Raw genomic sequence first — 16,902 nt, 5'->3', positions numbered from 1 at the left:
AAAATCAAAAGGATTAAAGAAAGAATGATACACTTAAAAATATGAAACATAAAAGAAAAAGAAAAAAGTAAAAATTGCAAAACTCCATGTTTCAAATTCGTCATGGACCAGCAGGAAATTTTTGTGGACTGGCACCAGTCCGTGGACCACCAGTTGAAGAACACTGCTCTAATCTGTGGAAAATGTAGTAATAAAGTACCACCTAGTCTGGTGGAATAATAATGTAAATGAGATAAAAGCAAAATCAGATTATCTGAAGAGTCAGTCTGTAATATACAATGAACTTTTATTTATCCTATTTCATTATTCAACAAAATATTGGGTTTTGTTGATTGTAAGACCCCTGAAGAAGGCTCTGTGTAGCCAAAACATGGACCGCGTCAGGACACATCAATACAGCATTGATTGGGTTATATTTAATAAACTTTTGTCACCAAGCATAAACTACTTTCAAGCCATTCATTGTTACAGACTTTAGTACTCTTGTCCACCATGTTTGGATGGCCATTGAGACTCCATTTTTTGAGTTGCTTTTGTTGGTTTTTTTTGTGGAGATTTTGTTCTTTTCTTTTTGGTTTCATATGTAAACATTGCAGAGAAAGTAGGAGCAATAGCTGCAGGGAATCTTTCCAGGGGCAATAATCAAAGCAAAAGCTCATATAAATGTTAACTGTCATGACTAGTGAAAAAAAAAAACCACAAACCAAAGTACCAAAGAAGATGGTCTGGTTAGGCTAGAGCAGGGTTAGGCAATTCTGGTCCTCGAGAGCCAGAGCCAGGTTTTCAGGATATCCACAATAAATATGTATGAGATAGATTTGCATCTCAAGAAGGCAGTGCATGCAAATCCATCTCATACATATTCATGGTGGAGATCCTGAAAACCTGACCTGGCTCCAGCTCTCGAGGACCGGAATTTCCTACCCTTGGACTAGAGTGAGCTTCAACGGTAACTCCAGTAGTTGGAACCTAAGGACAGTACTGGGATGCTTCTAAGGTCTATTGCCCAGAAATAACATTTTAATTTAAATCGTGATATTGTAATCCATGTGATTACAGGGCAGACTGGATGGACCATTCAGGTTATCTGCTGTCATTTACCATGTTACCCACTGGATTTGCACCAACAGGTGTAGTTCAGGGATAGACTGGGCATCCAAATGGCAGATGATCTTTAATGTGAACAAGTGCAAAGTGATGCACGTAGGGAAGAGAAACCCAAACTACAGCTATGCAGGATGCAAGATTCCACATTAGGAAAAGATTTAGGTATCGCCGTTGATAAGTTGAAACCCTCTGCTCAATATGCAGTGGCAGCTAAGAAAGCAAATAGAACATTAGGAATATTACGAAAGGAATGGAAAACAAAACCGAGACCATTATAATGCCTTTGGATCACTCCATGGTGTGACTGCACCTCACATATTGTATGCTGTTTTAGTCACCGCATCTCCAAAAAGATATAGCTAAATTAAAAAAGATACATAGAAGGACAGCAAAAATGGTTGAGAGGACGGGATGACTTCCCTAAGAGGATAGCTAAAGAGGCTAGTTCTCTAAAGCTTGGAGAAGAGTTGGCTGAGGGGAGATATGATAGAGGTCTATAAAATCATAACTGGAATGAAATGATTAAATGTGAATCGCTTATTTATTCTTTCCAAAAATCCAAGGACAAGGGAGCATGCAATAAAGCTACTGAGTAGTAAATTTAAAGCAAATTGGTGAAAATATTTCTTCACTCAATGTATAATTAAATTCTGGATTTTGCTGCCAGAGAATGTGGTAAAAGAAGTTAGTGTAGCAGGGTTTAAAAAAGGGTTGGACACGTTCCTAAACGTCCATCCATAAGCAATTATTAAGATGGACATGGGAAAATCCACTGCCTTTTCCTAGTATAAGCAGTATAAAATCTGATTTTACTCTTTTGGGATCTTGCCAGGCACTTGTGACCTGGATTGGCCACTCTTGGAAACAGGATACTCTGGGTTTGATGGACTTTCAGTCTGTCCCGGTATGGTCATGCTTATGTTTTTATGTTCTGATTATTGTCCCTATAGAGACCATGGCAGAGCTGGGATTAAAACTGAAGCGCAAAGTGACCTGTCAAGGTTAAACACGGAGGAAGAAGAGGAACCTTTCAGAGGATTATCCAGCTTTTTCCCAAACACTTCCAAACCTGTTTCCTTTAGATAAGCTTTCTTGCTCCCCTCACTTAGATGTTAAAATGACATTATTTTATCTTGTTTTATTTGGCACGCCCACTTTTGCACAAAACAAATGCATTCATTATTCATAAAAATCCTATCTTGAAAAGCTATTTCTGCATCATTCATCATTTATGACAAAAAAAGGTTCATAGACAACAATGCGGAAGACAAAGGCGCGCGCCGACAACTGAGCGCAAGACGGAGGTGCGCGCCGAAGAAAATTACTGTTTTTAGGGGCTCCAACGGGGGGTTTTGTTGGGGAGCACCCCCAGTTTACTTAATACAAATCGCGCCGGCGTTGGGGGGGTTTGGGGGGTTGTAACCCCCCACATTTTACTGTAAACTTAACTTTTTCCCTAAAAACAGGGAAAAAGTGAAGTTTTCAGTAAAATGTGGGGGGTTACAACCCCCCAAACCCCCCACAATGCCCCACAACGCGGCGCGATCTGTATTAAGTAAAGTGGGGGGTTCCCCCCCATGCCCCCCCCGTCGGAGTCCTAAAATCAGTAATTTTCTTCGGAGCGCGCCTCCACACTGTGCTCAATTGTCTGCTCGCGCCTTTGTCCCGGCGCGCTTTTGACCTGACACCCAAAAAAAAAACCCAAACCAACCCAGGTTCATAAGACCGGTTATGGTAAATACACAGTTATTTATAGAAGCAGAGAAAATGACAGCCCATGCATACCTTCTATTTTCCCTTCTCTCAGAGAGATGCTCTGTGCTTGTCCCAAGTTTTCTTGAACTCAGACAGGGCTAGATTCACTAAGCAAACCGATTGTGTACCAATCGGTTTGCAAGCCCTTTGCGACCCGATTCACTAACCTGTGTCCTGATCATCTTCCAATCCGCGCATACAAATGAGGGGGAACGGCATTCAAATGCAGACAGGAAGCGATTCACTAAAATAAAAAAAAGCAACACCAACTGGGCTGGTCGATCCATAATAAGCGACTGCTGAAGACCAGTCGCTGAGGTCCTTTCCGACTGCCCTGCCTTCTGCCGCCCTGCTCTCTGCCTCAATCTGCTGCCCTGTCTCAGCCTTTCCCCGCACTGCGAGTCTGTGGTTTTAACTTGCAGGTTTAAAGAGGGTTAAAACCACGGGCTCGCTGGGCTAGTAAAAGTTTAAAAAAAAAAAGTTGCGGCTCTTAGACACATGCGCAAGCCATCTACAGATGGTCTGCGCACGCATCGGGATCTCACACTAGCGATCCGTGCGGTCGGAGGGGGGCGTTCCTCTGATCGCCCTCATTTGAGTTTTTTTGTTTTGTGGATTGGTCAGGCCTGCACGAATCAGGCACACAAAGCAGGTAAGTGAATCTAGCCCATAGTCTCTTCATCTTTCTCACCTATACCAAGAGGCCATTCCACATTATCACCCTTTCTGTAAAAATGTATTTAATTTGATTACTCCTGAGTCTGTCCCCTTTCACCTTCATTTTATGTGCCTCTCCACCAAATCCAGAGCTTGCTTTCAAACTGAAAGAGACTCAAACGCCTGGTCAGTTATGCCATGGAAGAATTACAATAGAGACATTTGATCTCCTTGTTGGCGCATTGCTATCAAAATATATATATACTGAGATCGTTAAGTCAATCCCTGTATGCTTTCTGACACAGACAACTGGCCATTTTATTGGCCCTCTCTGGACTATCCTGTTTAAATATTTTTGAAGATGCAATCTCCAGAATACTACACAGTGTTCCAAATGGGATGTCTCACCAGAGTCTTAACAAGTATTAGAGATCCAATTAAAAATACGCCAGATACAGCCATGTTTTGCCCTGCATGGGATGCATCAGGGGCAAAACCTAACCTTACCTTATGGTTTTAATACATGCACTTCACCATTGGTCACTGTTTGGACAGCACATTGAATCTCTAATAAATTCTCGTTCTCCTATCGACCATGTCTGCTCCCACAATTTCTTTTCAAAGCCTGTTTGCTTTTTTGGGATCTCACCAGAAACGTATGAGGCATTATCACCTCCTTTTTCCCCGATGCCCATTCCTCTCCCTAGAGTTACACTAAAATACCCACTATAACATACTGCTCCCTCAAGGTTTTGCAGTCCAAATATATAACCGTGCATTTTTATTTATCGTAGAGTGCAGCATCAGCTCTTGGAAAGGACAGCTGCAGTTCCTGTCCAGCAAAAAAAGTACTCCCTAATTTCTAGCTTTAGAGAAACATTTCAACCGCTTCAACTCAAAAATTCAGCCAAACAGCACTGATACGCAGTGAAAGGATATATGAGGTTACAACGTACCGTAGTTCCATACACTCAACAGGAGGAAGGACATTCTCCATTGTACCCCAAAGCCCATGTAGACCCTCCCAGGAAGGCAGCCACAAGCAAACAAACCTCAGATCTACGTGTTGGAGGGAGCTCAGCACATTGAGCTTGACCACTTGTAAGATAGGGCTTCTCTGCATCAGTGTTTGCTACCTTCCTCATTGGCTCCTGGAGAGATGAGAATACAAAATAATTCACTTAATCCAACGCCACCTGTGTTTTACCACCAAAGGTCTGGTACAATTTTAAGAGGGAAGCAGTCATACTTGTTTTCATGTCTTTAAGCAAATATGATGACCTTTGTGGAATGATTCACAGGGACAGAATATATAAAATTCAGCACAGAAGCAACATGTTTAAAAATATATTCTATTATGACAAATTACATACCTAGGGTCCAAAAAAATTCAGCAATTCCAAAAACAGCTCCAACCTCACTTATAATTACAGTCTTTCAGTGCCTCTGGTTTGTTAGCATCATGTTAATTACCGTCATAGCACCAGCTTGTGCATTATCCCCGGCTTTCTTTTCATATAAAGGCAATCAAGGAGGTGAAGGGGTCTTTGCAACTCCTCAGTTTACGATCTCCCTTCCTAGGTATTTTAAGCCTCTGCCTGAGAATCATGCTACTGAATTTATAATTACCTCCTGAAGTTTTTCACATATAATAGCCCAATCCTTTCCCAAGATAACTGCTGGTCCATTTGTGTGCAGATTAATACCCAGAATGCCCTCTGGGATTACATTATTTTCCTATGACAATCAGGATGAGTCAGCCACTAATAGGTGATGTCCCCGACAGCTCCCACTGGTCGGATAAGCCCTCCAATAGTTTTTGTTTTCTTTCTCTCTCTCCAAGATTGTGAGTTGCTCGGACCCCTCTGGGCGTGCCCAGGCAGGTCCCCTCACATCCTTCCTTCCCCAGTCTACAGTTTCTGTCTGTTCCTAACAGTTGGCTCTTCTCACAGCTCGCCACCAAAACCCATCCACTCACTTCGTGAAAATGCCCGAATCATTAAGAAAGTGCCCCAGCTGCATGAGTATACTGGATCTTCATGTCCTATGTGTCCGTTGCTTAGACATGGTGCACAAGCACCAACCTTGCTAGTACTATGCCCGCATGTCTCCATGCGCAAGCAAACTCAGGAAGAAGGCCATGAAAGACTTCTTGAAGAGGAGGGAAGCCTCCAGCACATGGCAGACAGAACCAGAACCTACAGTGGTGGCCCCTAATGGGACAACCCTGGTAAGGAACACCTGGGAGACCCCTGCGACCAAGAAAGGCCCTCCTTTGCCACAGGCCAATCGCATGAGCCACCCGACACAGTGGGTCCCTGGTTGATGCAGCCCGCATCCTCTGTGAAGCTCCCCTCCCTTGACAACACTGCAGCAGTGCCACCAGGTCTTGCCCTTACATTAACGTTTTTTTTCACTATGTGAGACTCTCAGCATTAGTAAACTGCAGGTTTGGGAAGCTTTAATTCTGATGATGATATAGTTTATTGTTTTTTTAATTTCATGTTCTCATGATTCTGTTTTTGTGTTTCCTTAGAGCCCTGAAGAAATGATTTTGCAATCATGAACCGTAGGCCTTCGTCAGTGCCTGTACCACATTATCAAGCCTGTCTGCCATGAAGCAACAGATAAGTGTGGTTTGCACTTTGTTAGATTAATATTTAATCACCTTACCGTTATAGTTAGCACAGTGGAGTTGCCTATGATAGAATATTGAAAGTTAACCAATAAGGAATTCGGGTTCTCCTTCCTAGCTCTGGAGCAATGACTGCCCGGTAGCTTCTGAGGCACATTCCCCTGTGTATGTGCTTCAGCTGTATGCTTTGGGTATAAAATAGTTAAGCCTTAAGCTTTAGCTTCAGCGTTTGAACTGGAGGATATAAGTGTTGTGTTTGTAAAAAAATTGATATACCGCATAAAAACTATGCAGTTTACAAAATTACATGCATACAAATTAAAAATATTGAAACATGTTTCGACAGAACACAATAAAACATTACCGTATTTTCACTCATATACCATGCACCCGTGTAAAACGCGCACACGGGTATAGCGCGCGGGGAACAGAAATTTATGTAATAAAATTTTAATATAGCGCGCACACGCGTATACTGCACTTGCTAAAACCTCCTCCCGCCTACTCCGAACCGGCATCCTCCCCCCCTCCCCCGAGATAATCTCGGAGAGAGCGAGACCAGCCCGGCACAGGAAGAAGGAGGATCTCTCTCGCACCGCCCAGCCCAGCCCAGCCCAACCCAACGAGGGAGGATCTTCGGGCACTGGCACATGCTGTGCATTGGTGCGTTAGCGCGTGCATTGGTGCATTAGCGCGTGATGAAATGTCCGACGCGCTAACCCCGCTAGCACGACTTGATAAAAGGACCCCATAGGATCTAGAATTACTCCCTGTTTTTTAAAAAAATTTTATTTCAATCTTATTTCCACAGACCTCCGTTTCAGTTACTAATTCAATCATTCTAAGTCAGTTAGATTACTTTAATGATCTCTATTTGAGTAAAACAACATAACAAAATTTAATTACTATAAAACACAGCAGCAAAAGTACTTTATAACTCACAGAACCATGATAGAATTTACCCCATTGTATAAATTTCATTGGCTGTCAATAGAAGCTTGGATCCAGTTTAAGGTTTTAATTTTTTTTTTTTTTAATCTCTACATGATTTTGATCCTTATTGCATATCTTCAGTAATTATTCTACCTCCAGCAAATAGGATTTTAAGTTCTTTTTTTTTTTTTTTTAAATCTTTATTCATTTTCATATCTTTCAACAAGTGTACAATATTCAATCAATAATTCGTACAAATCACTTGACATTCTCAATTATTATTGTCAAAATCATATAAAAGAACCCCCATCCCCATCCCATCCATTAGAAATAAACTAATTAAAACATATATCATACATCCCCATCCCCCCACTGAATATATTCTTATGTAATAAAAAGGTGTCTGATCATTAGAATATGTAATCAATGGCCCCCAGATTTTTTAAAAACTATCATTTTACGTTCTAATCATTGACTATATATTTCCTTGAAACTAGAGCTAATAAATGTTTTTAAAAATGGTCATCTATTTTTGGATATCAAGCAGCACATATACGGAATAATACAGTATATTTTTTTAAAATAACATCATTTACTCACTTTTCCAACAAAATTAAGACTTTTTGTTTAAATTTTTTTCAGAGAAACAATTTTTTCCTGATATTACTCGTATATAGGGCTCCTTTTAGAAAGCCGCGCTAGCAGGGTTAACGCACGTGACTTTTCATCACCCGCTAACCCCCGCGCTGGCCAAAAACTACCGCCTGCTTAAAAGGAGGCGGTAGCGGCTAGTGTGTCCGGCTGTTTAGCGCGTGGTATTATGTGCGTTAAACCGCTAGCGCGCCTTTGTAAAAGGAGCCCATAATTTTTACTCATATAATAATCATAGGAATAGCTGATGTTATTCTTTTGTAATCTGCCTTGAACTGGTACAGTAACGAATAGACAATAAGTCTAGTATTAATATTAGTAATCTCAGCCCCCACCCAAGAAGCAAAAGCCAAATGTGGAAATCGCAATCAGGTCTGCCACATAAAGCACTATTAATGAGAAAACTAAAAACAATGACAATTTGTACATTTATACAACGTGGATATAAAATCCAATAAACAAAAATATACTGAAAGAATGTAATACCAACAATGTATTTCTTAACTAGTTTTCAGGAGCCAACATTCCCTTCTCTAGGTCAAAACATATAGGACCTCTTTTATGAAGCCGTTTAGCAAGGGCCGCTGCGGTAACTGCCCCTGAAGCCCACAAGAATTTAAAGGGCTTCGGGGTAGTTGCCACATGGCTGCCGCTAGCACAGCTTTGTAGAAAAGAAAAAAAAGGGGGGGGGACACAGATATGTATATTTTTTTAAGCCCTCCATGTAAAAGCACCCGAGACAATAAAAAAGACAAAATAATATTTCATACTTCGCACAGAAAAACTGAAGTTTACTCAAAATTATAACTCATAAATATAAACAGAGTAAACTTGGTTTGGGAGAATAATTCATTCCGAAACCATGCTTGTAATCCAAAACACTCGTATATCAAAGCTAATTTCTTCATAAGAAATCATGGAAATTCGTTCCACAACCCAAAAACTTTAATACAAAATACTATACGTACTTGTAGTGCAAGACCTGACTCGTTTATAACAGTCAGTACACTCCCGCAGCGTCAGAGAGAGAAGAGCCAGTGGCTCAGTTGTCATGATGTGATGTGTGTATACATCCCTCTCCGTATTCGCGAATTCCGTATCTACGGATTTGCTTATTCGCGGTTTTAAACCAAAAAATGCATTTTCATTTTTCAGGCTATTTTAAGCCCCCTCCTGCCTGAAAGCCCGCTAGACCACCAGGTAAGGCTTAAGGAGGGGGCTTTCAGGGCTTAAAACAGCCTGGGGAAGCGGGGGTTAGGGGCAGAACCGGTCCAAATATTATTTGCGTTTTTTTAATATTCGCGGGCCGGCTCTGCCCCTAACCACTGCGAATACGGAGGGGAAAGTGTATACTATATGTACTTGTATTGCAAGACAATGCTTGTTTATCAAGTTAAAATGTAATAAAATAATTTGCTTGTCTTGCAAAACACTTGCAAACCAAGTTACTTACTATCCAAGGTTTTACTGTATTTCATAAGCCCTCATACACCCAGGGCCTTACTCAAAATTCTTTCGCGCTACATCTTTAAAATGGAACGAGTAATAGCTATACAGCAGGGGCATTTTAGGAAATTTGACGATGCTTGGGGGCCATTAACAAACTACTGTATAGAATGAATATTGTTTTTTCCCTTTATTAATACTCATTCAGGGTGGGGAGGGGGGTGGGATATGTTATGTTTTTTTAGGTTCAAAATACTACTGATGGTATATGGCGAGGGGATATTTTATTTGTATTAATTTTTGATGGAATATCAAGTGATATTTAAGTGTCAAGTGATTGTATTTTATATTGCACTTATTGAAAGATTTAAAAATGAATAAAGAATTTGGGGGGAAAAAAAAGAATATTTCATGGCATTTCCAGGATCATTTTACAAAAGTTAAAAACTGCGCCAACAACAATGGGCGTTTGGATAAGCTGAAGCACGAATATAGAAAAGTGAGCGCTATCCTGTCTTCTGCCTTTTAGTGAATACGGGCTGCGCAGCAACATGCCCAGCTCAGTCCCAGTGGCATAGTAAAGGGAGGGGTGACGGGGGGGGGCGGTCTTCATCCTCCTCTCTGCCCCCTCTTCCCACTCCTTCCCTTGTCGTGCTTGCACACGCCCCCTCCCCGTACCTTTTCATCTTCGGCGCGAGCAGCAACAAACTTGCTGCCCGTGTCAGCTTCGGCACGTTCTGACATCACTTCCGGAAGTGACGTCAGAGAGAGCTCCGAAGCAGACGCGGGCGGACAGTTCCTCGCTGCTTGCACCGAAGTTAAAAAAAAGGGCGGGAGAGGGGCACCACCATCCCCGGTCACCCACTATATTCAGTTATGAAACACATTTCTAATGGCTAGATCTCTTATGTCCATGTCTAAAGGTTCACGGAATTTAATAAATGGATGAAAACTGAACTTTCCTTGCTACAGAATAACAGAGAGGAAACTCTTATCCATACTCTCATCACCTGCCACTTAGACTACTACACAAAATAGCCTCTCTTCAAGTCACTGCATTGTCTCCTTGTCCGGGAGAGTGTGGCGCAGTGGTTAAAGCTACAGCCTCAACACCCTGAGGTTGTTGGTTCAAACCCACACTACTCCTTGTGACCCTGGGCAAGTCACTTAATCCCCTCATTGCCCCAGGAACATTAGATAGATTGTGAGCTCGCCGGGACAGAGAGGGGAAAATGCTTGAGTACCTGAATAAACGCATGTAAACCGTTCTGAACTCCCCTGGGAGAACGGTATAGAAAATTGAACAAATAAATAAAATGTATGTAGTTCAAAATAAATAAATAAAATGTACGTAGTTCAAATTGATCTTGCTAATGGTAAGACTCCATTGATATCTTTGACCATTTCTCAACTAACAAACTTTTTGGAAAATGTAAACACTCATTTACTCCAGAAATCTCCAATGAATTAAATTGTTCCAAATTAATATTTGGAGCAGAAATGTTTCTTTATTCTTCATTTGAATTAGGAAATCTTGTTAACCGAGTCGAGCCCTTCTTGTGAGGGATGAATCGGTATACAAAACTAAAGATGGGATTGGATTTCTTGTGCTGGCCCAATAAAACGTAGGACAGGCTGCAGCACAGAGTCCAGGTTGTCTCCCACTATCACACGCTACAAAAGTCCTTGTGGAAGACATTTATGAGGGTAGTTACAGGCGTTTAGCATCAATTTTGCTCAGACTCCACGTCACTTTTGTCCTCTTTGAGATGATCCTGCAACTCTTTTCCCAGCGCATTCTCCAGGACTAGCTCCAGGGCATCCTCCCCAGCAATGCGTCTCACCTTCTCACCTTTAGCGGCCAAGATTTCTTCTATGTTCCTTAACACAATTTAAGAGGTTTATGAGAAGGTTAATTCAAAATCTGTCTGTTTCAGTGGTTCTCAACCCTGTCCTCAGGACACACCTGAGTCATGAACATGTACAAGATAAAACATGCATGTACTAGATCCACATTATGCAAACCTCTTTCATGCACACATAGCTCCATTTTTATTTTTATTTTTACAACTAAGAGTTTTCTGTACTTATCCTGCACTTAAAAAGAAATCATAAATAACTAAACTGTGCTATATGATTAAAGTGTATTCATTCTGCAGCTCCTCAATCTCTCTCCTCTCTTATATCTCCCTATACACCGCTCCGGGAGCTCCATTCTTCGGGTAAGTGTCTCTTGTCTGTACCCTTCTCCTCTACTCCCAACTCCACCCCCGTTCTGCCTTGCTGCACCATATGCCTGGATCAACACGCCAGGCTCCATCTCTAGCAGTATTCAAATCCAAGCTCAAAGCCCACTTTTTCAAAGCTGCGTTTAGGGCCTAACCATTCCAATCTATAATACTTTATATCTGCTTCTCATTCCCTCTGTAGCCCCTACCCTCTCTACTGCTTCATCCCTTTATATTTCCCTTCATGAGAAGCATAGATTGATTCACTCTTTGTGTCTGTCATAATTAAGATTGTAAGCTCTTTCAAGAGATGTGTTTAATGTACAGTGCTGTGTGCATCTGGTAGGGCTATAGAAACAATAAATAGTAGTAGTAGTTTTCTGAAACCGATTATTTTACTTCCCACCCACTGACATCCCGGGTGCCTTGCCCATTAAATTACAATGTCAACGAATCTTATCCAGGTATAGCTGAGTGTCTGTGTGTATGAGAGAGCGAGTGCAAATGAGAGATAGAAAGAGAGAAGTGTATGTAGATCTGCCAAGTCTCCTGCACTCATGCTGGTGAGCCGGAATCTCCCGCTGAGCAGCTTCCCCTTCCAGAGGCAGCAAGAGAGACCTTAATAAAATGTCATTTCCTGCCGTCTCACAATAAGAGCTGTAGGACTGGTCTCATGGTAGTAGGCGATGACATTTTATTAAAGGGTCTCTTTCTGCTGGAAAGGGAAGCTGCTGCAATCAGTTGCACCAGCAAGGTGTCAGGGATAGAGCGCTGGGTGGGACTGGGCAGGCGGAGCTATGGGTGATCTGGGGCGGACACTAAATCTCCTGCTGGGAAAGCTGACCTCCTTGGTAGAGAGGTGTGTGTGCGCATGAGTGAGAGAAAGTTTGCCCTGGATCGGTGCCATGGAAAGCTGCTACTATTTGAATTTTTGTCAGGTACTTGTGAATTGGATTGGCCTCCGTGAAGATGGGATGCTGGGCTAGACAGACCACTGGTCTGCTCCAGTAAGGCTATTCTTATGTTCATACAAAGAGAATTCAACCTGTGATCCACAGAGTCATTTCTCTCAATCTGCCTCAATATTTTCATAGTACGGTGAAAAATTGTTAACATGCAACCATTTAAGCTGCGATATTGCTTAAAGTACAGTAAGGTCATATCCCCCCCAAACTGTAGACTTTAATACACAGTTGGGAGAACCTGAAATACAGTATAGAACTAAAGAATCACCAACCCTGAGCTAAGACAATGTGTACTGGCAACATTTAAAGGAACTGATGACATAAAGAAAAAGGTACAATTATAGCTTGCGTTGCTTTATAATTTCCTGGCTTGAGAAATATCAATTCTAAATAAATATTCAAAATAACTATTTTTTTTAAATGTATACTTACTTCTTGCCTTCTAAATCGGAAAACCATCCAAGGTTGTCTGCTATGATATGGTGATTGTTGCAGCCAGGGCATTTTACAATCACTACTCCATTATGATAAGCCAATTTGGAAATTGTTTTCCTAGACCTCGTCTGGCACACCTACAACACAAACAACCCCATCAGAGCAACTGCAAGGAGAAAACTGGCAGCCTTTGCCAACTACAAGAAAGATACTTTCAATTTCCTGTCCCGTTTGATCTTGTCTTACAACTCCATATGCATATGAAATACAGTACTTCCCTATTCTGCATTACAAAACCATGCTGTCTCAGTCCTGCAATCCACTGGCGTCCAAAAACCTCACTATTCTTTCTCTTAGAACCATTTTCATTAATTTACTGATAATAATATTGTTCGCTGTGCTTTATTCTCATTCACCATTTGCATTATCCACAAATTTAGCCGCTTGTCCACTGACTGAACCACGGATGTTATTTTGGAACTTTGTAGTGCAGCTTCGCGAACAGACCAACAAATATCTTCCCCTTTTGTTGGATGGATTGGATTGTGGATTCATTCACACTAAACTCACAGCTGACAGCAGAAACAGACCTACCAGAACAAAGCCTGCCTAAAACAGGTATTCTATTACTCAGACACATGGTATGCTTCTTTCTCTTTGGAGCTGTACCTGCAGATGCTTGTAACTCACTCTTCTGACACTTGGTCGTTCCTGGAAGCAAATCCAAAACCGGAAGTGAAAGAAAAAGGTCGGAGGTTCGCAAATATGCGAACACATGGCGCAAATGGTGAATAGCAGTCACAATGCATGCAACTGAATAAGCAAATTCGCAAATCAGGAACATGGGATGAACACAGAGATTCCCTAATTAGAAAATGGCCAGTACTGAGCAATCCTGCACAGTCTGTGTCCCATAAATGGTGATCTGGTTTAGGATGAGCTGGGGAGGTCTTTGCTAGAAGCTCCAGTGACAGGATGGTTAGGATAGGCTGAAGTGGGCTTCAATGGCAACTCCAGCAGTGGGAACCTAAAGACAGTACTAGGCAGACTTCTATTGCCTAGAAATAAGACAATCTAACCATGAATATACTGTATGTATAATAAGTGTGACTATTGAGCAGATTAGATAGACCGTTCAGGTCTTTATTTGCTGTCATTTACTATGAATAACGAGAACGTATTCTATGCAATCTTATAAAAACGTGGCAGGACAAAAGAGAGGCACGTAAACCAACCCAGGGCGAAATAAGCGGAATTCTTCCCCAGCGCTTACCTTGCAAGTATAGACAAGCTGGTAATGGGTAGCTCGGATCTCCCCCAGAGACTCTCCACCACTACTCAAGGACCTTGAGAAAAGGAGCCGGCAGGACAAGGCTGAACGGTATCCCTCAAACGGTACGAGGGAGCTTAGCCTCTGGAGTTTGGAGCAATGATAGAACAGACGGCCAGGGGTAACGTGGGGTAAAATCACAGCATAAGCAGGGACGAGGGCGCTAGGCTGAGAACAACGGGGCCGGGTAGGGACCTGCGCTCTTCGCTGCAGGACGCATTTCCCTCTCACTCCAGCTCTGCAATCCCGGACAGCACGGCACAGACTCCACGGAGAAACGCATCGGACAGCCATGCCGTCCCGCGCACCGATATGACGTCTCATGCACAGGGCCGGAAGCTCTTCCGTTACTTCAAGTATAGCTAATACCCGAATTGCGGCCATTTTTGATTTGGCCAACAGCAGCGGCGGAAGGAGGGATTTTGTTGCATTCAGCATTACCCAACAGAATGCTGGAGTGGAGAGGAATTTTCCCAGTGGGTTTTCTAAGTACTTTACAAGTTACAGTGAATCGGAGAGGGAAGGAGAAGAGACAAGTTATGAGACAAGCTTTATACACAGGGAAGGATGGAATAACAGAGGATGCAATTTTATACAAAAAGGGAATGAGGAAAGGTGGAACACAAGAGGAACATAAAAATGCTCTTCTTCATCATTCATTGCAGGTCCATGTCGAGCGATCAGGAAGGATAAGGGGTTTTAATAGTAGGTTTTGAGCAGTTATTTGAATTTCCTTGGAGAGCTTTCAGATCTAAGATAAATAGGAAGGCTAATCCATAGACTTGGAGCTGAAACATTAAACCAGGAATCTTGGAACAGAATCTATGGGCTCCTTTTACTAAGGTGCACTATAGTTTTTAGTGTGCGCTTACCATGCACTAAACGCTAATGCGTGCATGTTAGTTTATGGACGCATTAACGGTTAACGTGCGCTAAAACGCTTATCACGCCTTAATAAAATGGGGTAAGTAACTTGCTGGAATGAGGGGATAACTATCATGTTATTGTAGAGAGTGAAGGGTCCTCAGAGGAGAGTAGGGTATTAATAAACTAGATAAGAAAAGGGGGAGGCCAGAAGATTGTATTTGTTGGCTTAATACCAAAACTTTATAAGGGATTCTAAATGCTGCAGTAAACCAAAGTTCAGTTTGAAAAACAGGGCTGACATGGTCAAATTTATTTCCATCCATAGAGCAACTTAACACATATGTTTTGGATAAACTTAATCTATGTAATCAAGTATTGGGAGGTCCTCAAAAGTAACCCCCCCCCCCCCTTTACAAAAGCATAGTGTGGTCTTTATTGCTAGCTGCGGCATATCAGTCCCTACTATCAGCAATTACATTGGCTACCTATTGAAGCAAAAATTTTGTTCAAATTTGCTTCAAAGTGATATTTGGAATGTCTCCAATTTACCTTTCTTCTCATTTTGAGTTGCATAGATCCGTTAGGCATACTCGATGTTTACGTTTATTCGCTTTTCCCAACTTAAAGCATTATCATTATAAGCAGATAAATTGCAATCATGACTAGTTGAAATTGTCTCTCAATTCCCATCTTACTGCTCATTCAGAAAAATAGTTAAGACTTATTTGTTTGATAAATTTATTACCTGACTGATGATTATTATGCTATATCTATGCACTTTTTACTCAATTGTATTTTTTTCACTGATTGTCCAGTCCTCTTTCATGTAAACCACCTAGAACTACTAGTGTCGGCGGTATATACTACACTCATAGGAATTTTATGAGCATCGGAGCTTGGTGGCCAACACTAAAAACTGTGCTACACTTTTGTAAAAAAGGGGGGGGGGGGGATAAGTTTGTGAATTTTTGTGAATAAAGATGTTTGTCCTAAATAGAGCCTGTGTACAAGGAGCTGCTAAAACGTTCTCAGCCCAACCAGCTTACTAAATTCTGAGTATTATTTTGCCACTGTAGCTGAAAAGAGTGTTATTTTATTTTGCAAAGTGCCAATTTGCAGAATCATAATGCTGTTTTGACATTGTGTCAGATCATTAATTGACTATGAAAACTACTGGGTCAAACTTAAAACTATGTCTCACAAAAGAGCAGAATCATACAACAAAACTAGAAAGGAAGAACTAAGAAAGTCAACTTCACTTAAATATATAAACTTTCAACCTGAGAGGTGCTCAGAACCTTGAAAAACAAGGTACCTTCCTTGTCACCCATGATTACATCACTTCCTGATAGGGAAACTTCCTCCTAAACTCCCACTATATATACAGATACACCTGTCAATCTTAGTGGAGGAACGCCCACCATTCCACTTCTTTGTTCAAATCTGCCGGGCTGACAGTCTGCCAATGGAAAATCCAGGTTTGTTCATGTTTCCATAGTAATGCTTGTTTGTTCCCGCCCCTATGGAGAGTAGGGGCTTCCAATACAACAAACTTTAAATCTTCAAGGGAGTGAGACAGCGCTTGCCAATGTTGTGTAAGTAGAGCTCCCAAATCCCCTTGTCGGATTTTACTGAGGTGTTCCGTGATTCGAACCCGGATAGTCCGGGTGGTATGTCCAATATACAACAATTGGCACGGGCATATGATCATATACACTACTCCCTCAGTACTGCAATTCGTGTGATGTTTGAGATCATATGACTTATGTAAGACTGGATGAGACACCCGCTGGGTTTCCATGACGTGGGCAAACACTGCACCTCCTACATTTAAAATGCCCCTTAGATGTAGCAGAAAATTGAGGATACATTTGTTGGTTCTCATGTATAAAC

At 41.7% G+C, this 16,902-nt stretch overlaps 1 protein-coding gene across 3 annotated transcripts; it reads right to left on the bottom strand.

Annotated features, from left to right (window-relative positions):
- Positions 1-10,415: 10,415 nt before the first annotated feature.
- Positions 10,416-16,342, bottom strand: DNLZ (DNL-type zinc finger). Of its 3 annotated transcripts, none has more exons than XM_033961610.1 (3): positions 16,290-16,342; positions 12,810-12,949; positions 10,416-11,065 (listed from the first exon to the last, which is right to left on the bottom strand). In XM_033961610.1, the coding sequence occupies exons 1-3, from the start codon at positions 16,338-16,340 to the stop codon at positions 10,912-10,914; spliced, it is 345 nt and encodes a 114-aa protein (XP_033817501.1). In that variant the 5' UTR covers positions 16,341-16,342; the 3' UTR covers positions 10,416-10,911. The 3 variants fall into 3 exon arrangements, with proteins under 3 accessions (XP_033817501.1, XP_033817499.1, XP_033817500.1); XM_033961608.1 differs by lacking the exon at positions 16,290-16,342 and adding an exon at positions 14,086-14,546; XM_033961609.1 differs by lacking the exon at positions 16,290-16,342 and adding an exon at positions 13,482-13,604.
- Positions 16,343-16,902: the final 560 nt, after the last annotated feature.

This window comes from Geotrypetes seraphini, chromosome 10 (assembly GCF_902459505.1).
Source record: "Geotrypetes seraphini chromosome 10, aGeoSer1.1, whole genome shotgun sequence".
NCBI lineage: Eukaryota > Metazoa > Chordata > Amphibia > Gymnophiona > Dermophiidae > Geotrypetes > Geotrypetes seraphini.
Note: the sequence above shows the minus strand (reverse complement) of the source record. Positions and strands in the feature narration are given on the sequence as shown.